We start from the raw sequence: 22,427 nt of genomic DNA on the forward strand, positions 1-22,427 counted from the left end.
ACAGGGATTGTATATTGTGCACTTATTTTAGTGTACACACATACAATACGTTTCTGAAATAGGAGTAGTAGGTTTATTACATTATAATGTGAGTATAACATATCACTCAAATAATCTTAAAGGTTAAGATCTTGCTTTGACTCAAATAAAATATTATACAGATGGTTCTGGCCTGTGATTCTGTGTAAGTGGTCAAACATTGGGGTTGCCCTCCTATTGGATGTCACTTGTATCCCGCTAATGATTGAAGACAAGTGTTACATAGCTAGAGCCTATACAGTTATTGATATTAGCCGTGAACGCCATCTTGGATCTAGAAGGTTTCTAAACGGGGAAAACAGGAAAATAGATACTTTCGTTCTTATTTTGTCATTTCCCCCACTGGCTGATGATGAAGAAACACGAGTCATGACGTCGCCTCTTTATTTACTGATATAGTTAAAATCCGTAAATCTGAGAGGATTGTGGACTGAGGAAATTTCCGCAGTTTACTATAATTTGAGTTTGTTTATGTTATTCAACCCGGACATGGACTCTTCTAACCCAGGTAAAGTAAAGTTTTAAACTTGTGGGAATAAATTCAAATGTTACAGGTGATAATACAGATGGATTTTGGCGATCCGTGGCCCTTTGACCGAATCTGTCACTTTCTCCAGATTGCGTCTGATGACAGCATTAGGGAGCTAGATAGCTAAACTGGGGCTAAGCTAACTGGCCAGCGAAAGCAAGCTAACTGAATATGTTACTTTGAATTGAATAATTTAACTAGCTAACTACTTAGCTAGCTATTGACGTTTCTGTCTTGCAACATCGTAGTTAGCAAGTTCGCTACCAACCTTGGCAAATAGCTTGTCTTACATTTAGCTGGCATGACCTAAGGTTAATGTTGCCAACTCGCCATGTTAGCTTAGCTAGTTATCATTTTTAGCTAGCTTGCTAGGTGACAGACTTGCGTAGGTTATGCTCAGATAAGTTAGCTATTAACTAGCTAGCTAGTTTGTGTCAATATTTCATCAAAACAGTGTTATTTTGAATGAATGATTAGCTTTTTTGGCCAGCTGACAGTTAGCTTATTCTGCTTGGCTTAGCATAGCTAGCGAGTTAGTTGTAGCTACAGTATTTGTTAGCGAGCTAGCTTTGTGGCTAGGAAAGTTAACGCATAGCCAGTTTCATTACCAGAGAGGCAATAGCTTGCTCGCTATACTCACAAGTGCAGTGGTCACACGCTCTGGCTTGGAGAGCTACATGGTTCAATCCAGCATTCACACACTTTCATTTTATTCGTCTAATCAATTCTTACGATTGGTTGAATAACGTTAGTTGACTCAGGTGTGTTACTACATGGCTGTCTGGAGCAACATATGTCCCGGTAGATACGTTTATGGCTAAATAAATTAAACAAACAGTTGTGTTACTGAAGTGGATACACTTGTAGCATCGTGTAACGTTACGTTGCATAATGTATCTCTGTGTGTGTGTGGCAGACATACCAGATGACTCCGGTGAGGCCCAGGCAAGCAGCAGTGCTGTTGTGCCAAAAGGGTCCAATAAGAGACGAGCTGCGTGAGTATAGTATACAATGCCAATGAATCAGTCAATCACTATGTCACAACTTTAACAGACGGTCTATAGCTATGACAGCACAGGGTAGAAGTTGTCCAAAGGTGCAGAATCAGAATCACACCGATAAGTTGTTGATCCATACTTTACAAACATGGATTCTGTCTACTTCCTCACAGGCCAGACTTCGATGATGATGATGATGATGATGATGGAAGCAAGCTCTTCAGGTAGGACTGACACCTGTCTCTCGCTCTTTCTTGCTCTCTCTCATCTCTCTATCTGATCTGACTGTACTGTGTTGGTTGTTTTGATGTCAGATCTTCTCTGTCTTTGACCAGGTGTGATGACGATGGAGGAGGAGGAGACAAAGAGCGATTTGCCAGGTAGAATAAGGAGGTTGTTTGTGCGTGTGTATAATACAGATATTCTGCATGCACACATCCCGAGACACCAGATTCCCTATCACACCACTGTGATTCTTGTCACTACTACTAACCCCTGAGCTCAGGGACACCTGTTCACTCCTATCAATCCCTTTCTTCTGAGCACAACCCCTTTCTCTCCCTCCTTCCCTCTCTGCTTCTCTCTCTCAGGATCTCTGAAGTCTTTTTCTTTCAGCACTTCCTCTCCTCTATCACTCCGTCTCGCTTTGAAAGACCAGGTTCTCTCTATCTCGATCTCTACATTTATCTATCGTATTGATGGATCATTCACTCCTTGTTATATTTATCAATCCATGCTTGTTCCATCTATCTCATCCTAATCTGAAAATATCATTTGGTTACGCCAACACTAAACTCTACTCCATGTTGTCCACCTACCTGCCCACCTCTTCCCATTTATATCCCGCCCTCTTTCTCTCCACCCCACCCCATCCCTCCTCTACCTCTTACTCTCTGCCCTTCCTATTTCTTCCCATCTCTACACCATCCCTGTCCCTCCTCCTACTCTCCTCTCTTCCTCTCCTCCCTCATTCCCTCGCTCCAGGGAGAACCACAGTGAGATTGAGCGGCGGCGGAGGAACAAGATGACTGCTTACATCACAGAGCTGTCGGACATGGTTCCCACCTGCAGCGCGTTGGCACGGAAACCAGATAAGCTGACCATCCTGCGCATGGCCGTGTCCCACATGAAGTCTCTGAGAGGGAGCGGCAACACTGCAGCAGACGGGACATACAAACCATCCTTCCTCACCGACCAGGTTAGAGAAAGAGAGGGAGGAAGGAAAGGGAGGAGAGGGGGCTGAGAGATCAAAAGGGGAAAATGTTATCATGTGTGTTTGTTGCACAATAATAGCTGAGTGTATCTTCCATGTCATCTCTCCCTCCATCGTTCTCTCTCTCCTCTACCTCTCCTTTCTTCTCTCTCTCCCCATCCCTCTCTTTGTAGGAGCTGAAGCACCTGATCCTGGAAGCTGCTGATGGCTTCCTGTTTGTGGTGTCGTGTGAGAGTGGGCGGGTCGTCTACGTGTCAGACTCCCTGACCCCTGTTCTTAACCAATCACAGTCTGACTGGCTAGGCTCCTCACTCTACGACCAGCTCCACCCGGACGACGGAGACAAACTACGAGAGCAGCTCTCTACTGCAGAGAGTAACAATACAGGTACACACAGGTGGTACAGATGAACTACAGGAGCAGCTCTGTTCTGCAGAGTTATAATACAGGTGGTACAGATGAACTACAGGAGCAGCTCTGTACTGCAGAGAGTTATAATACAGGTGGTACAGATGAACTACAGGAGCAGCTCTGTACTGCAGAGAGTTATAATACAGGTGGTACAGATGAACTACAGGAGCAGCTCTGTACTGCAGAGGTGGTACAGATTATAATTATAATACAGGTGGTACAGATGAACTACAGGAGCAGCTCTGTACTGCAGAGAGTTATAATACAGGTGGTACAGATGAACTACAGGAGCAGCTCTGTACTGCAGAGAGTTATAATACAGGTGGTACAGATGAACTACAGGAGCAGCTCTGTACTGCAGAGTTATAATACAGGTAGGAGACAAACACAACACTAATGACTGTGGATAACGACCCTTCTCTCTCTTTCTCAGGGAGGATGTTAGACCTGAAGACAGGAACAGTTAAGAAGGAGGGACAGCAGTCCTCCGTCAGGATGTGTATGGGAGCCAGACGATCCTTCATATGTAGGATGAGGTGTGTGTGTGATGAGCTTGCATATGGCTGTATGCACCTGTGTTGGGCGTGTGTATTCTGAAATGTGTGTGTTTGTAGATGTGGTTCGTGTCCAGTGGAGCCCATGTCTATGAACAGATTGAATTTCCTACGGAGCAGGAACAGGTGAGATCATTCTTGTATATTTTACTGTAAAAAGTGCATTCGGAAAGTATTCAGACCCCTTGACTTTTTCCACATTTTGTTATGTTACATCCTTGTTTTAAAAATGTATTAAATAGACATTTTTCCTCATCAATCTACACACAATACCATTATGACAAATCGAAAACAGGCTTTTATACATTTTTGCACATTTATTAAAATAAAAAACAAATACCTTTACATAAGTATTCAGACCCTTTGCTATGAGACTCGGAATTGAGCTCAGGTTCATCCTGTTTCCATTGACCATCCTTGAGATGTTTCTACAACTTGATTGGAGTCCACCTGTGGTAAATTCAGTTGATTGGACATGATTTGGAAAGGCACACACCTGTCTATAAAAGGTCCCACAGTTGACAGTGCATGTCAGAGCAAAATTCAAGCCACTTTGTTGAAGGAATTGTCTATAGAGCTCAGAGACAGGATTGTCTAGAGGTACCAGAGACAAATCTGGGGAAAGGTACCAAAATATTTCTGCAGCATTGAAGTTCCACAAGAGCACAGTGGCCTCCATCATTCTTGAATGGAAGAAGTTTGGAACCACCAAGACTCTTCCTAGAGCTGGCCACCCGGCAAAACTGAGTAATCGGGGGAGAAGGGCCTTGGTCAGGGAGGTGACCAAGAACACTGACCGCTCCTCTGTGGAGATGGGAGAACCTTCCAGAAGGACAACCATCTCTGCAGCACTCCACTAATCAGTCCTTTATGGTAGAGTGGCTAGACAGAAGCCACTCCTCAGTATAAGGCTCATGGCAGCCTGCCCCAAAAGGCATTTAAATGACTCTCAGACCATGAGAAACAAGATTGTCTGTTCTGATGAAACCAAGATAGAACTATGGCCTGAATGCCAAGCGTCACGCCTGGAGGAAACCTGGCACCATCCCTACGGTGAAGCATGGTGGTGGCAGCATACTGTGGGGATGTTTTTCAACGGCAGGGACTACGAGACTAGTCAGGATCGAGGGAAAGATGAACAGCGCAAAGTACAGAGAGATCCTTGATGAAAACCTGCTCCTGAGAGCTCAGACTGCGGCGAAGGTTCACCTTCCAACAGGAAGATGACTCTTAAGCACACAGCCAAGACATTGCAGGAGTGGCTTTGGGACAAGTTTCTGAATGTCCTTGAGTGGCCCAGCCAGAGCCCGGACTTGAACCCGATCTAACATCTTTGGAGAAACATGAAAAGAACTGGTCAGCAACGCTCCCCATCCAACCTGACGGGGTTTGAGAGGATCTACAGAGAAGAATGGGAAAAACTCCCCACATACAGGTGTGCCAAGCTTGTAGCGTCATACCCAAGAAGACTCTGGGCTCTAATCGCTGCCAAAGGGGCTTCAACAACTGAGTAAAGGGTCTGAATACTTATGTAAATGTCATATTTCAGTTTTTTTTTTATAAATTTGCAAACATTTCTGAAAACCTGTTTTTGCTTTGTCATTGTGGGGTATTGTGTGTAGATTGATGAGGTAAAAGGCTTTAACTTAACAAAATGTGGAAAAAGTAAAGATACTTTCCCGAATGCAATGTATAGTGAACTATGCCTTGACTGGTAGTGTTCTCCCCTGTAGGAATGGTCTGGGCCCACCCAAGGATGGAGAGCCTCAGTATGTGGTGGTCCACTGCACTGGATACATCAAGTCCTGGCCCCCCACAGGTAACTAACTAACCTATGGCATAGCTCTTATATCAAATCAAATTTTATTGGTCACATACACATGGTTAGCAGATGTTAACCTGTTGCGACGAGCAATGCAACATTTTCACAAAAACAAGAAAAGGATTCAAATAAAATCATTTACCTTTGAAGAACTTCAGATGTTTTCAATGAGGAGACTCTCAGTTAGATAGCAAATGTTCAATTTTTCCCAAAATATTATTTGTGTAGGACAAATCATTCCGTTTTGTTCATCACGTTTGGCTACGAAAAAAACCTGTATCCAGGAGTGTAATTATCGCCGCAAGCTCATTAGCATAACGCAACGTTAACTATTCATGGAAATCGCAAATTAAATGAAATAAATATATTAGCTCTCAAGCTTAGCCTTTTGTTAACAACACTGTCATCTCAGATTTTCAAAATATGCTTTTGAACCATAGCTAAACAAGCATTTGTGTAAGAGTATTGATAGCTAGCATAGAATTAAGCCTAGCATTCAGCATGCAACATTTTCACAGAAACAAGAAAAGCATTCAAATAAAATAATTTACCTTTGAAGAACTTCAGATGTTTTCAATGAGGAGACTCTCAGTTAGATAGCAAATGTTCAGTTTTTCCAAAAATATTATTTGTGTAGGACAAATCGCTCCGTTTTGTTCATCGCATTTGGGTAAGAAAAAACCCGAAAATTAAGTCATTACAACGCAAACTTATTTCCAAATTAACTCGACAGAAACATGGCAAACGTTGTTTAGAATCAATCCACAAGGTGTTTTTCACATATCTATCGATGATAAATCATTCGTGGCAGTTGACTTTCTCCTCTGAAGAAAATGGAACGCGCATGGACCTGGAGATTACGCAATAATTTCGACGGAGGACACCGGGCGGACACCTGGTAAATGTAGTCTCTTATGGTCAATCTTCCAATGATATGCCTACAAATACGTCACAATGCTGCAGACACCTTGGGGAAACGACAGAAAGTGCAGTCTCATTCCTGGTGCATTCACAGCCATATAAGGAGACATTGGAACACAGGGCATTCAAAATCTCTACCATTTCCTGTATGAAATTTCATCTTGGTTTCTCCTGTAGCATTAGTTCTGGGGCACTCACAGATAATCTTTGCAATCTCTTTGCAGTTTTGGAAACGTCAGAGTTTTTTCTCTCTAAAGCTGTCAATTGCATGCATAGTCGAGCATCTTTTCATGACAAAATATCTTGTTTAAAACGGGAACGTTTTTTATCCAAAAATTAAAAGAGCGCCCCCTATCTCGAAGAAGTTCATGCGAGTGTAGCGAAATGCTTGTGCTTCTAGTTCCGACTGCAGCAATATATAATATGTAATCTAACAATTCCCCAACAACTATCTAATACACACAAATCTAAAGGGGTGAATGAGAATATGTACATATAAATATATGGATGAGCGATGGCCGTGCGGCATAGGCAAGATGCAGTAGATGGTATACAGTACAGTATAGACATATGAGATGAGTAATGTAAGATATGTAAGCATTATTGAAGTGACATTATTTAAAGTGGCATTGTTTAAAGTGACTAGTGATCCATTTATTAAATTGTCCGGTGATTGGGTTTCAATGTAGGCAGCAACCTCTCTGAGTTAGTGATTGCTGTTTAGCAGTCTGATGGCCTTGAGACAGAAGCTGTTTTTCAGTCTCTAGGTCCCAGCTTTGATGCACCTGTACTGACCTCGCCTTCTAGATGGTAGCAGTGTGACCATGCAGTGGTTCGGGTGGTTGATGTCCTTGATGATCTTTATGGCCTTCCTGTGACATCGGGTGCTGTAGGTGTCGTGGAGGGCAGGCAGTGTATTGATATTAAAGAAAGGCATTGATGTTTATGGTACATTGGTGCATGACAGTGCTTTTTTCGCAAATGCGCTTGTTAAATCATCACCCGTTTGTCGAAGTAGGCTGTGATTCGACGAGAAATTAACAGGCACCGCATCGATTATATGCAACACAGGACACGCTAGATAAACTAGTAATATCATCAACCATGTGTAGTTAACTAGTGATTATGTTAAGATAGTTTTTTTGTAAGATACATTTAATGCTAGCTAGCACCTTACCGTGGCTCCTTGCTGCACTCTCGTAACAGGTAGTCAGCCTGCCACGCAGTCTCCTCGTGGAGTGTAATGTAAGGCAGGTGGTTAGAGCGTTGGACTAGTAACCGGAAGGTTGCAAAAACGAATTTCCGAGCTGACAAGGTAAAAAATATGTTGTTCTGCCCCTGAACAAGGCAGTTAACCCACTGTTCCTAGGCCGTCATTGAAAATAAGAATGTGTTCTTAACTGACTTGCTAGTCAGACTTCCTAGTTAAATAAAGGTGTAAAAAAAGAAATCGGCCAATCTGTGTCCAAAAATACTGATTAGCGATTGCTATGAAAACTTGAATCGGCCCTATTTAATCGGCCATTCCGATTAATCGGTCGACCTCTAGTTGAGACCCTGGGCCTCAAGCTTAATTTTGAGCTTGGAGGGTACTATGGTGTTGAATGCTGAGCTGTAGTCAATGAACAGCATTCTTACATAGGTATTCCTCTTGTGGCAGTGTGATGGCTTGAATCGCCTGTGGACCTGTTGGGGGGGTATGCAAACCGAAGTGGGTCTAGGGTGGCCGGTAAGGTGGAGGTGATATGATCCTTGACTAGTCTCTCAAAGCACTTCATGATGACAGAAGTGACTAGTCAGTTAGTTCAGTTATCTTTGCCTTCTTGGGTACAGGAACAATGGTGGCCATCTTGAAGCGGGGACATCAGACTGAGATAGGGAGCGATTGAATATGTCCGTAAACACACCAGCCTGTCTGTGCATGCTCTGAGGACGCGGCTGGGGATGCCATCTGGGCCAGCAGCCTTCCAAGAGTTAACACATTTAAGTGTTTTACTCACGTCGGCCGCGACGGTGGCACTGTATTATCTTCATAGCGGGCAAAGAAGGTGTTTAGTTTGTCTGGAAGCAAGATGTCGGTGTCCGTGATGAGGCTTGTTGTCTTTTTGTAGTCCGTGATTTCCTGTAGACCCTGCCACATACGTCTGGTGTCTGAGCTGTTGAATTGCGACTCCACTTTGTCCCTGTACCGGCATATATCCAATGTATACACTACTGTTGCATACTGAGTCGTGTGTGTTTGCCTGCTCGCATTTCAGGGGTGAATCTAACAGATGAGGAAGCAGACAATATTCAGGGGAGTCGCTACTGTCTAGTCGCCATCGGTAGACTTCAGGTAAGATGGGACAACTTAATGTCCAATGTTTGGATGGGCTCATGGAACCACCATCTTGCAGACACTTGTTCCCCCCTTGTTGTCTAGGTGACCTCTTGCCCGAGCGACACAGACATAAACAGCATCAGCGTTCCGGTGGAGTTCATCTCTCGTCACAACTGCCAGGGCCTCTTTACCTTCGTAGACCACCGCTGCATGGCCACAGTGGGCTACCAGCCTCAGGTAGGCCTCACTCACAGCCTGGGGCTAGAGTAGGACAAACACCCAGCATCGCATTTCATAGTGTATCAGGATACATTTCATAGTGTATCAGGATACAGTATGTGTTTAAACTGTGTATCAGGATACAGAATGTGTTTAAACTGTGTATCAGGATACAGTATGTGTTTAAACTGTGTATCAGGATACAGTATGTGTTTAAACTGTGTATCAGGACACAGTATGTGTTTAAACTGTGTTTCAGGATACAGTATGTGTTTAAACTGTGTATCAGGATACAGTATGTGTTTAAACTGTGTATCAGGATACAGTATGTGTTTAAACTGTGTATCAGGATACAGAATGTGTTTAAACTGTGTATCAGGATACAGTATGTGTTTAAACTGTGTATCAGGATACAGTATGTGTTTAAACTGTGTATCAGGATACAGTATGTGTTTAAACTGTGTATCAGGATACAGTATGTGTTTAAACTGTGTATCAGGATACAGTATGTGTTTAAACTGTGTATCAGGATGCAGTATGTGTTTAAACTGTGTATCAGGATACAGTATGTGTTTAAACTGTGTATCAGGATACAGTATATGTTTAAACTGTGTATCAGGATACAGTATGTGTTTAAACTGTGTGTCAGGATACAGTATGTGTTTAAACTGTGTATCAGGATACAGTATGTGTTTAAACTGTGTGTCAGGATACAGTATGTGTTTAAACTGTGTATCAGGATACAGTATGTGTTTAAACTGTGTATCAGGATACAGTATGTGTTTAAACTGTGTTTCAGGATACAGTATGTGTTTAAACTGTGTTTCAGGATACAGAATGTGTTTAAACTGTGTATCAGGATACAGTATGTGTTTAAACTGTGTATCAGGATACAGTATGTGTTTAAACTGTGTATCAGGATACAGTATGTGTTTAAACTGTGTATCAGGATACAGAATGTGTTTAAACTGTGTATCAGGATACAGAATGTGTTTAAACTGTGTATCAGGATACAGTATGTGTTTAAACTGTGTGTCAGGATACAGTATGTGTTTAAACTGTGTATCAGGATACAGTATGTGTTTAAACTGTGTATCAGGATACAGTATGTGTTTAAACTGTGTATCAGGATACAGTATGTGTTTAAACTGTGTATCAGGATACAGAATGTGTTTAAACTGTGTATCAGGATACAGTATGTGTTTAAACTGTGTTTAAAGATACAGTATGTGTTTAAACTGTGTATCAGGATACAGTATGTGTTTAAACTGTGTGTCAGGATACAGTATGTGTTTAAACTGTGTATCAGGATACAGTATGTGTTTAAACTCTGTGACAGCTGTAAGCTTGATCTATCTTTTTCTGTGGTGTGTGTGTGTGTGTGTTCCCAGGAACTGCTGGGTAAGAACATCTTGGAGCTGGCCCACCCTGAGGACCAGGGTCTGCTGAGAGACAGCTTCCAGCAGGTGGTCAAGCTGAAGGGTCAGGTGCTGTCCGTCATGTTCCGCTTCCTGTCCAAGACCAGAGACTGGCTCTGGATCAGGACCAGCTCCTTCACCTTCCAGAACCCCTTCTCTGAGGAGATAGAGTACATCATCTGTACCAACGCCAACGTCAAGTAGGTGCTGTATACACACACAGACACACATCATCTGCACCAACGCCAAGTAGGTACACACATCACCTGCACCAACGCCAAGTAGGTACACACACACACATACACACACATCTGCACCAACTCAAACTTCAAGTACCAACCCGCACACACGTATTATCTGCACCAACGCCAAGTAGGTACACACACACACACGTATTATCTGCACCAACGCCAAGTAGGTACACACACACACGTATTATCTGCACCAACGCCAAGTAGGTACACACACACACGTATTATCTGCACCAACGCCAAGTAGGTACACACACACACGTATTATCTGCACCAACGCCAAGTAGGTACACACACACACACACACGTATTATCTGCACCAACGCCAAGTAGGTACACACACACACACGTATTATCTGCACCAACGCCAAGTAGGTACACACACACACATACACACACATCTGCACCAACTCAAACTTCAAGTACCAACCCGCACACACGTATTATCTGCACCAACGCCAAGTAGGTACACACACACACACACGTATTATCTGCACCAACGCCAAGTAGGTACACACACACACGTATTATCTGCACCAACGCCAAGTAGGTACACACACACACGTATTATCTGCACCAACGCCAAGTAGGTACACACACACACACACACACACACGTATTATCTGCACCAACGCCAAGTAGGTACACACACACACACGTATTATCTGCACCAACGCCAAGTAGGTACACACACACACACACACACGTATTATCTGCACCAACGCCAAGTAGGTACACACACACACACACGTATTATCTGCACCAACGCCAAGTAGGTACACACACACACACACGTATTATCTGCACCAACGCAAGTCACCTGAGTGTGAGACGCCTACAACACATAGACACCACAACTCTATTCCACCTCAACAGCTGAACATCTCCACTCTCTCTAACCAATCTGTTGAGCCACCTTAGGAAATGTGATGTCATCTCTTCCAGGATGTGTGTTTGTCAGTATGTTCATCTCCCCTCCATTTCTTTCTCTCCCTTCCTTTCCTCCTCACCCCTTGTTTTTGTTGTGGGCCAGTAGAACCTCGACTCAGGACACCCTCACCCCCCTCTCGTCCTCAGGGGTGTCTTTGCCCCCCTCGCTGGGGGAGAGCAGTCCTAACTTCCCCCCTGTGTCCCACAGCCCAGGGCAGGTGGCTGCCAGGTGAGACCAGACCCCCTCAACCTCCCCCTCTGGCATGGGTCAGCTGGGGCTGCTGCTGCTGCTTCACTGGAGACTACAACTCTATTTCTCTCTTGTTCCCTTTATTCTCTTGTTCTCTCTGTTACTTGACTTGACCGGGCCTTTCTGTTTTTGGGTGATTCCCCGTCTCCCTCTCCCTCCTCAACAGCAGTAAGATATCCATCATGACCACGGTGTTGGTAATGAACCCCCTCTCCCCTTTTCTTCTTGGTTACCATAGTGACTGGTGGTGGGGCAAGTGCTGTTGGTCGGCAGGTGATTTGGTTTCCCAAGCAGCGGTGGAGGGCCTTGACACAAATGATATTTTCTGTTGTCACTGCTAACACTCTTTTTTTTCCTCTCTACCACCCCCTCTTTTCTCCCTCTACCACTCTCTACCACCCCCTCTTTTCTCCCTCTACCACTCTCTACCACCCCTCTTTTCTCCCTCTACCACTCTCTACCACCCCCTCTTTTCTCTCTCTACCACCCCCTCTTTTCTCCCTCTACCACTCTCTCCCTCTACCACTCCCTATTTTCTCCCTCTACCACTCTTTTCTCCCTCTACCACCCCCCCCCCTCTTTTCTCCCTCTACCACTCTACCACCCCCTCTTTTCTCCCTCTCTACCACTCTCTACCACCCCCTCTTTTCTCCCTCTACCACTCTCTACCACCCCTCTTTTTCTCCCTCTACCACTCTCTACCACTCCCTATTTTCTCTCTCTACCACTCTCTACCACCCCTCTCTTTTCTCCCTCTACCACTCTCTACCACCCCCTCTTTCCCCTTTTCTCCCTCTACCACTCTCTACCACCCCCTCTTTTTCTCCCTCTACCCTTTTCTCCCTCTCTTCCACTCTCTACCACCCCTCTCTTTCTCTCTCTACCACCCCTATGTTCTCCCTCTACCACTCTCTACCACTCCCTATTTTCCCTCTCTCTCTACCACCCCCTCTTTTCTCTCTCTACCACCCCTATTTTCTCCCTCTAACACTCTCTACCACCCCCTATTTTCTCCCTCTAACACTCTCTACCACCCCCCTATTTTCTCCCTCTACCACTCTCTACCACCCCCTCATTTCTCTCTCTACCACCCCCTATTTTCTCCCTCTAACACTCTCTACCACCCCCTCTTTTCTCCCTCTCCCTCTACCACTCTCTACCACCCCCCTCTTTTCTCTCTACCACCCCCTCTTTTTTCTCCACCCCCTCTACCACTCTCTACCACTCCCTATTTTCTCTCTCTACCACCCCCTTTTTCTCTCTCTACCACCCCTATTTTCTCCCTCTAACACTCTCTACCACCCCTCTTTTCTCTCTCTACCACCCCTATTTTCTCCCTCTAACACTCTCTACCACTCCCTATTTTCTCTCTCTACCACCCCCTCTTTTCTCTCTCTACCACACCCTCTTTTCTCCCTCTACCACTCTCTACCACCCCCTCTTTTCTCTCTCTACCACCCCTATTTTCTCCCTCTAACACTCTAACACTCTCTACCACCCCCTCTTTTCTCCCACCCTCTACCACTCTCTACCACCCCCTCTTTTCTCTCTCTACCACCCCCTATTTTCTCCCACTCTCTACCACTCTCTACCACTCCTATTTTCTCTCTCTACCACCCCCTCTTTTCTCTACTCTACCACCCCCCCTATTTTCTCCCTCTAACACTCTCTACCACCCCCTCTTTTCTCTCTCTACCACCCCCATTTTCTCCCTCTAACACTCTCTACCACCCCCTATTTTCTCCCTCTCTACCACTCTCTACCACTCCCTATTTTCTCTCTCTACCACCCCCTCTTTTCTCTCTCTACCACCCCTATTTTCTCCCTCTAACACTCTCTACCACCCCCTCTTTTCTCTCTCTACCACCCCTATTTTCTCCCTCTAACACTCTCTACCACCCCCTATTTTCTCCCTCTACCACTCTCTACCACCCCTCTAACATTCTCTACCACCCCTATTTTCTCCCTCTACCACTCTCTACCACCCCCTCTTTTCTCTCTCTACCACCCCCTATTTTCTCCCTCTAACACTCTCTACCACCCCCTCCCTCTTTTCTCTCTCTACCACTCCCTATTTTCTCCCTCTACCACTCTCTACCACCCCTCTTTTTCTCTCCCTCTACCACTCTCTACCACCCCTCTTTTCTCCCTCTACCACTCTCTACCACTCCCTCTCTCTTCTCCCTCTCCCACTCTCTACCACCCCCTCTTTTCTCCCTCTACCGCTCTCTACCACCCCCTCTTTTCTCCCTCTACCACTCTCTACCACCCCCTCTTTTCTCCCTCTACCACTCTCTACCACCCCCTCTTTTCTCTCTCTACCACCCCTATTTTCTCCCTCTACCACTCTCTACCACTCCCTATTTTCTCTCTCTACCACCCCCCCTTCTTTTCTCTACTCTTTTCTCTACCACCCCCCTATTTTCTCCCTCTAACACTCTCTACCACCCCCTATTTTCTCCCTCTAACACTCTCTACCACGCCCTACCACCCCCTATTTTCTCCCTCTAACACTCTCTACCACCCCTCTCTTTTCTCTTACTACCACCCCTATTTTCTCCCTCTAACACTCTCTACCACCCCCTATTTTCTCCCTCTAACACTCTCTACCACGCCCTCTTTTCTCTCTCTATTTTCTCCCTCTAACACTCTCTACCACCCCCTCTTTTCTCTCTCTACCACCCCTATTTTCTCCCTCTAACACTCTCTACCATCCCCTCTTCTTTCTCCACCCCCTCCTCCCTCTAACACTCTCTATCCACCCCCTCTTTTCTCTCTCTAACACCCCTATTTTCTCCCTCTAACACTCTCTACCACCCCTCTTTTTTCTCCCTCTACCGCTCTCTACCACCCCCTTTTCTCCTACTCTCTACCACTCTCTACCACCCCCTCTTTCTCTCTCTACCACCCCCTCTTTTCTCCCTCTACCACTCTCTACCACCCCCTCTTTTCTCTCTCTACCACCCCCTATTTTCTCCCTCTAACACTCTCTACCACTCCCTATTTTCTCTCTCTACCACCCCCTCTTTTCTCCCTCTACCACTCTCTACCACCCCTCTACCACCCCTATTTTCTCTCTCTACCACCCCCTATTTTCTCCCCTCTAACACTCTCTACCACCCCCTCTTTTCTCTTCTCTCCCTCTACCACTCTCTACCACCCCTATTTTCTCTCTCTACCACCCCCTCTTTTCTCTCTCTACCACCCCCTCTTTTCTCCCTCTACCACTCTCTACCACCCCCTCTTTTCTCTCTCTACCACCCCTATTTTCTCCCTCTAACACTCTCTACCACCCCTCTCTTTATTTTCTCCCTCTAACACTCTCTACCACCCCTATTTTCTCTCTCTACCACCCCTATTTTCTCTCTACCACCCCTATTTTCTCCCTCTAACACTCTCTACCACCCCCTCTTTTCTCTCTCTACCACCCCTATTTTCTCCCTCTAACACTCTCTACCACCCCTATTTTCTCCCTCTACCACTCTCTACCACCCCTCTTTTCTCTCTCTACCACCCCTATTTTCTCCCTCTAACACTCTCTACCACCCCTCTTTTCTCTCTCTCCACTCTACCCCTCTACTCTCTACCACCCCCTCTCTTCTCTCTACTACCACTCTCTACCACCCCCTCTTTTTCTCTCTACCACTCTCTACCACCCCCACTTTTCTCTCCTACTACCCCTCTACTCTCTACCACCCCCTCTCTTCTCTCTCTACCACCCCCTATTTTCTCTCCCTCTCCACTCTCTACCACTCCCTATTTTCTCCCTCTACCACCCCCTCTTTTCTCTCTCTCTCTACCACCCCTATTTTCTCCCTCTAACACTCTCTACCACCCCCTATTTTCTCCCTCTAACACTCTCTACCACGCCCTATTTTCTCCCCTCTAACACTCTCTACCACCCCCTCTTTTCTCTCTACCACCCCTATTTTCTCCCTCTAACACTCTCTACCACCCCTATTTTCTCCCTCTAACACTCTCTACCACTAACCCTATTTTCTCCCTCTAACACTCTCTACCACCCCCTCTTTTCTCTCTCTACCACCCCTATTTTCTCCCTCTCTAACACTCTCTACCATCCCCTCTTTTCTCCCTCTAACACTCTCTATCCACCCCCTTTTCTCTCTCTAACACCCCTATTTTCTCCCTCTAACAATCTCTACCACCCCTCTTTTCTCCCTCTAACACTCTCTACCGCTCCCTCTACCACTCTACCACCCCCTTTTTCTCCCTCTACCACTCTCTACCACCCCTATTTTCTCTCACTCTACCACCCCCTCTTTTCTCCCCTCTACCACTCTCTACCACCCCCTCTTTCTCTCTCTACCACCCCTATTTTCTCCCTCTACTAACACTCTCTACCACTCCCTATTTTCTCTCTCTACCACCCCCTCTTTTCTCCCTCTACCACTCTCTACCACCCCCTCTTTTCTCTCTCTACCACCCCTATTTTCTCCCTCTAACACTCTCTACCACCCCCCTCTTTTCTCCCTCTACCACTCTCTACCACCCCTCTTTTCTTTTCTCTCTCTACCACCTCTCTTTTCTCTCTCTACCACCCCCTTTTTCTCCCTCTACCACTCTCTACCACCCCTCTTTTCTCTCTCTACCACCCCTATTTTCTCCCTCTAACACTCTCTACCACCCCCTCTTTTCTCCCTCTACCACTCTCTACCACCCCCTCTTTTCTCTCTCTACCACCCCTATTTTCTCCCTCTACCACTCTCTACCACTCCCTATTTTCTCCCTCTACCACCCCCCTCTTTCTCTCTCTACCACCCCCTATTTTCTCCCTCTAACACTCTACCACCCCCACTCTTTTTCTCTCTCTACCACCCCCTATTTTCTCCCTCTAACACTCTCTAACACACCCCTCTCTTTTCTCTCTCTACCACCCCCTATTTTCTCCACTCTCTAACACTCTCTACCACCACCCCTATTTTCTCCCTCTACCACTCTCTACCACCCCTCTTTTTCTCTCTCTACCACCCCTATTTTCTCCCTCTAACACTCTCTACCACCCCCTCTCTTCTCCCTCTACCACTCTCTACCACCCCCTCTCTTCTCTCTCTACCACTCTCTACCACCCCCTCTCTTCTCCCTCTACCACTCTCTACCACCCCCCTCTCTTCTCCCTCTACCACTCTCTACCACTCCCTCTCTTCTCCCTCTACCACTCTCTACCACTCCCTATTTTCTCCCTCTACCACTCTCTACCACCCCTCTTTTCTCCCTCTACCACTCTCTACCACCCCCTCTTTTCTCCCTCTACCACTCTCTACCACCCCCTCTCTTCTCCCTCTACCACTCTCTACCACTCCCTATTTTCTCCCTCTACCACTCTCTACCACTCCCTATTTTCTCCCTCTACCACTCTCTACCACCCCCTCTTTTCTCCCTCTACCACTCTCTACCACTCCCTCTTTTCTCCCTCTCTTTTGTCTCTCCCCCTTCCCCCCCCTTTCCAGACAGTTGCAGCAGCAGCAAGCAGAGTTGGGGGGAGGAGGGAGAGATGGTCTGTACGAGGCAGGACAGGTTACACTTCCACAGGTAAGACTAGCACTGACTAAAACACAGACCTAACTGGGGCCTCAACCCCACAACAAGCCCCCCATCCAGTGGTGCTGCACTGCAGCTTGATCCTGTGCTTATCTCACTGTATGTGTGATTGTTCGCTGTAACATGGACAATAAAGTTGTATTGTTGGACCTACCTCCAAGCCTTTAGTGAGTATTGACCGCTTGTTGACCGTTGTCCATGTCAGATGCCTGTCCAGGCCGTGACCGCAGCTGGAACTGACCACAGTAAGACCAGGGACAAGGCAGAGATGCACCCCTCCATGTACCCCAACCCAGACCTGGCCAAGTTCCTGCCCTCCACCTCTGCCCCCGGAGCACCCACCTACCCTCAGGACAACAACTACACCACTGCCAACTGCTCCAACAACACATACAGCAGGTATGACCACTAGCCTCTGTTGTACTGTTTTCAACTGATCTAAGGGCCATGTATACTGAATAAGAGATTGTAATTTCCTGTTGTTATGAACTAATTCCAGGTCAGTAGGGATGGCTCAGATGGTGCAGCCATCCCACTCCGCAGGCCAGGTGCTGGCTCAGATGGTGCAGCCATCCCACTCCGCAGGCCAGGTGCTGGCTCAGATGTCCCGTCAGAACGGGGCACCCCCATCCAACAGCAGCCCCCTACAGGGAGGGGCAGCGGTGAGCTGGCCGGGGCCAGCAGCAGGGGCTAGACCCCCCTTCAACAACCAGGTGAGACAGCTGGCAGCTGCAGGTAGAAGCTGTCCAAACAGCCTGAAGTTTACATCCTCTGTTGTTGCCCAAAGTGCTACAGATGTAGAATCTTAATTTAAGACTTTTATAATTATTATAATTTGTTTGTGGAAATTACAATTGTCAGAAGCTTTTTTTAAACCTCAAATACAATACAAGTTTAAAATTGGCTGCATTGCAGGACAGTTTTCCTTGAACAGGGTTATGAAATGTAAATCCTACATCTGTAGCTGGCGTGATGGGGATGAGTGCTCTGAGGTTCTTTCTGTAGCTGGCGTGATGGGGATGAGTGCTCTGAGGTTCTTTCTGTAGCTGGCGTGATGGGGATGAGTGGGGATGAGTGCTCTGAGGTTCTTTCTGTAGCTGGCGTGATGGGGATGAGTGCTCTGAGGTTCTTTCTGTAGCTGGCGTGATGGGGATGAGTGCTCTGAGGTTCTTTCTGTAGCTGGCGTGATGGGGATGAGTGCTCTGAGGTTCTTTCTGTAGCTGGCGTGATGGGGATGAGTGCTCTGAGGTTCTTGCATCTCTGTATCTTAGCGTTGTAAAGGACCTCGTCTTTTATTCCTGTGTAATCTGTGTTTTGAGTATCACACCCAGACAGTTTCAACAGTAAATGTATAACAGAAACCTTGTACGTTTATAAAGTGTGAATAATAACATGGTGTTGTTCACCACCCGCCCAGCAGGTGGTGCCCCAGGCAGGGAAGGCCCTGTCTCCCCAGTTTGCCATGGGGAGTTTTGTTGGGGGCTCTTCCTCCTCATTTGGGGCGATGCCCACCACTGCCGCTCCGACCCCCACCATGGGGGCTAACTACCCAAATATCAACCCCCGCGCCAGCCTCAATACCAACGGATATGGTACGTGACCCTGAGAGAGAGAGTGTGTGTGTGTGTGTGTGTGTCAACTACAGTACAGTGTTTTTATGTGTTTGTGTATGCTGGTGTAGTTAGATACTGAATCGCCCATTGTCTCTGATAGATGGCTTGGGGTCGGGGCAGCAGTTCCCCTCCAGGGCAGCGGAGGCAGTGTGGCCCCAGTGGCAGGGCCAGCAGCAAGCTCAGAACAGGGCAGAGCAGCACCCCCACACACAGAACAACCAGCCTGACATCTTCCCTGTAAGTCTCTCTCCCTCTACCGATATCAATCTGCCTTTCTCTTCCCCATGTCTCTTATCTGTACCTTTTGTTATGTGTTGTCATGTTGCTTTCAAGATAAATCTTTCTCTCTGTCTAGGATGTTCTCGCCATGCTGGACCAGCCGGCCAACTTCAACAACGATGACTTTGGGATTCCCATCTACCCCTCTTTCAACGAGTGACCCCACATACACTCTTCTACTTACCACCTCTGTCTCTCAAATGTCTCTTTCTCTCTCATTTGGTGCACTTTTGCTCTCTTTCTTCGCCTTTCGTGATCCAAAGAGAGCATGTCTAATTATCGCTCAGATGATTGCACTGCCAGGGTGGAGAAAGCGAGTTAATCAGGGAAAAGAGAGAGTGAAATCAAGTATAGGTATGCAAATGCAGGTTCAATAAACATGTGAAAGGGGGAGAGAGAGAAAAGAGATTCAGGGTTCAAAGATAGTTGGGCAAATGTAAAATGACATCTGTAGCTAGCACTGCCCAAGCTCCACAGCCAGTGGATTTGTTGTAGAGATGTAACACACAATCCCACCTGAGCATGCACAAGGCCCTGAGGCAGGCACTGCTTCACCAGTAACACACAAACATGGCCTTTCACTAACCGAGTCAGCTGTGTGTTTAGATCTATGCTGCTCCACTGGTCTGTACATCATATGGATAGATCAGTCCAATCATTCACTTGAAGTCTCAGGCAATCCAGGTGATCTACAGCTTTGGGGGAATATGTGGGAATATATATATATGGGAATATTCTGATCTGAAGCCTGTGAATATCCTCTATCTGCTCCCCTCGCTGTTTTAACTTAGCGGCCCGTAGCATGTTCAAAAGGACACTGTCCTCACGCAGGCAGATTTATACGAACACTGTACAAACACTTTTATATTTGTACATTGACGATGTCACCTATCAATGTGGTTATGGTGGTTTCAGGTGGAAAAGACGGAGAGATGTCTATGACTAGTGAGGGGGAGAGATGTCTGACTAGTAAAGGGAAGAGGTTGAGAGAGATGTCTATGACTAGTAAAGGGAAGAGGTTGAGAGATATGTCTATGACTAGTAAAGGGAAGAGGTTGAGAGAGATGTCTATGACTAGTGAAGGGAAGAGGTTGAGAGAGATGTCTATGACTAGTGAAGGAAGAGGTTGAGAGATATGTCTATGACTAGTGAGGGGGAGAGGTTGAGAGATATGTCTATGACTAGTGAAGGAAGAGGTTGAGAGAGATGTCTATGACTAGTGAGGGGGAGAGGTTGAGAGATATGTCTATGACTAGTGAAGGAAGAGGTTGAGAGAGATGTCTATGACTAGTGAAGGGAAGAGGTTGAGAGAGATGTCTATGACTAGTGAGGGAGAGAGGTTGAGAGAGATGTCTATGACTAGTAAAGGGAAGAGGTTGAGAGAGATGTCTATGACTAGTAAAGGGAAGAGGTTGAGAGAGATGTCTATGACTAGTGAGGGGGAGAGATGTCTATGACTAGTAAAGGGAAGAGGTTGAGAGAGATGTCTATGACTAGTGAGGGGGAGAGGTTGAGAGAGATGTCTATGACTAGTGAAGGGAAGAGGTTGAGAGAGATGTCTATGACTAGTGAAGGGAAGAGGTTGAGAGAGATGTCTATGACTAGTAAAGGGAAGAGGTTGAGAGAGATGTCTATGACTAGTGAGGGGAAGAGGTTGAGAGAGATGTCTATGACTAGTAAAGGGAAGAGGTTGAGAGAGATGTCTATGACTAGTGAGGGGGAGAGATGTCTATGACTAGTAAAGGGAAGAGGTTGAGAGAGATGTCTATGACTAGTGAAGGGAAGAGGTTGAGAGAGATGTCTATGACTAGTAAAGGGAAGAGGTTGAGAGAGATGTCTATGACTAGTAAAGGGAAGAGGTTGAGAGAGATGTCTATGACTAGTAAAGGGAAGAGGTTGAGAGAGATGTCTATGACTAGTGAGGGGGAGAGGGGGATATGAAACTACAACCTGATGTATTCCTACATATACCCAGTATATAAGTCAAGTGTTTATATACGGTTATATGTCTACTGGAGGTGTTTGTATAACTTTATTGATCTCAACCTGAATGCACAGCAATCCCAGGGTCCCTTTCTCACTCGTTTGTATTCCTTCCTCTGTTGCCCAGGGTTACCCAGCACACTCTTCCTCCTCTCACGCTCTTCCTCAATCAAGGACATTGGAAAGCAATAATTTACAAGCAGGAATTATGTTATTTTTTAAAGCCATTCTTTATTGTTGTCCTACATGTTTTTATCTTGATTATTGTTCTTGAATATGGAAATACACAGGAAATAGTAATGATTTGATTGACTGATGTTTTTATTTTCTGGCCTTTTGATTGGCTCTTCCTGTTTTGTAGCCATCTCCATTGCTACTTCGTGATAGGTTGTTTTTGATGTATATTGATCAGGGCATCTTGTTCAGGACAGAAAGGTCTTGTTTAGAACTGACAAGATTCCTCATTCAACATGACACAGAATCATGCCATGATGTTTGGCCTGAAATTCAAGTCATCCTAATCATATTCCAAACACATGACCCAATAATCAATGAAGCAGTAGATGTTGATTGTGAGTTTGGCAATTAATGTGGTTTTTCTTTTTTTGCAGTAGATTCAATCAAAGTTCATCCTTATCGAGATAGTTTGACATTCATAAATATGATCTGAATCAAACATTTGTTTTCTGAAATCGATTGTGATGTTTAGTAAGTCACTTTAACACTCTTATACAGGGAATTAAGAATTCTGATTGGGCAACAGAGGGCTGTGAATTTTAAGGTTCTGAAATAAAAAAAAAATTAATTGTGTAGGTCTTTCATTTGAAGTCTGATAATGTATACATGTCTGTGAGCGTAATTCACAGACTTGCCAAAACATGTGAATTGTATGTAAACTCATCAGTTTGATGACTGTGTTGTCTTATTGTTACCACTTTGGTTGTTCCCTGTCCAGGTTTTTACAATGATGTGAGCTGCAGTTTATATAGCGCACACAGATACACAAATATAGGAATGTACATGAAATGTTCAACAAGAGAAAGTGAAATGTTTGGTTTTTCTATTAAATTGTTATATTGTCAAGATCTTGTGGGTGGATATTTGTTTATTTTAGGGGT

The 22,427-nt window shown here is 45.6% G+C and overlaps 1 protein-coding gene across 9 annotated transcripts; it reads left to right on the forward strand.

Moving 5' to 3' along the window:
• The first annotated feature begins 272 nt into the window (after positions 1-272).
• arnt (aryl hydrocarbon receptor nuclear translocator) lies at positions 273-22,394 on the forward strand. Of its 9 annotated transcripts, none has more exons than XR_010460488.1 (20): positions 273-547; positions 1,485-1,563; positions 1,740-1,790; positions 1,902-1,946; positions 2,551-2,764; positions 2,953-3,166; positions 3,624-3,726; positions 3,805-3,870; positions 5,478-5,563; positions 8,746-8,822; positions 8,910-9,044; positions 10,418-10,644; positions 11,729-11,854; positions 17,344-17,425; positions 17,640-17,833; positions 17,934-18,147; positions 18,852-19,026; positions 19,148-19,284; positions 19,403-20,835; positions 20,918-22,394. XR_010460488.1 is itself a non-coding variant. In XM_065007200.1 (19 exons), exons 1-19 carry the CDS (start codon positions 511-513, stop codon positions 19,484-19,486), a joined length of 2,346 nt encoding a protein of 781 aa, XP_064863272.1. In that variant the 5' UTR covers positions 273-510; the 3' UTR covers positions 19,487-22,394. The 9 variants fall into 9 exon arrangements, 6 of the variants coding, with proteins under 6 accessions (XP_064863272.1, XP_064863278.1, XP_064863277.1 ...); XR_010460489.1 differs by having other exon boundaries at positions 19,403-20,558; positions 20,594-22,394; XR_010460490.1 differs by having other exon boundaries at positions 19,403-20,416; positions 20,594-22,394.
• The last annotated feature ends 33 nt before the right edge of the window (positions 22,395-22,427 follow it).

The sequence above is a fragment of the Oncorhynchus nerka genome, linkage group LG3 (assembly GCF_034236695.1).
Source record: "Oncorhynchus nerka isolate Pitt River linkage group LG3, Oner_Uvic_2.0, whole genome shotgun sequence".
NCBI classification, from domain to species: Eukaryota; Metazoa; Chordata; class Actinopteri; order Salmoniformes; family Salmonidae; genus Oncorhynchus; species Oncorhynchus nerka.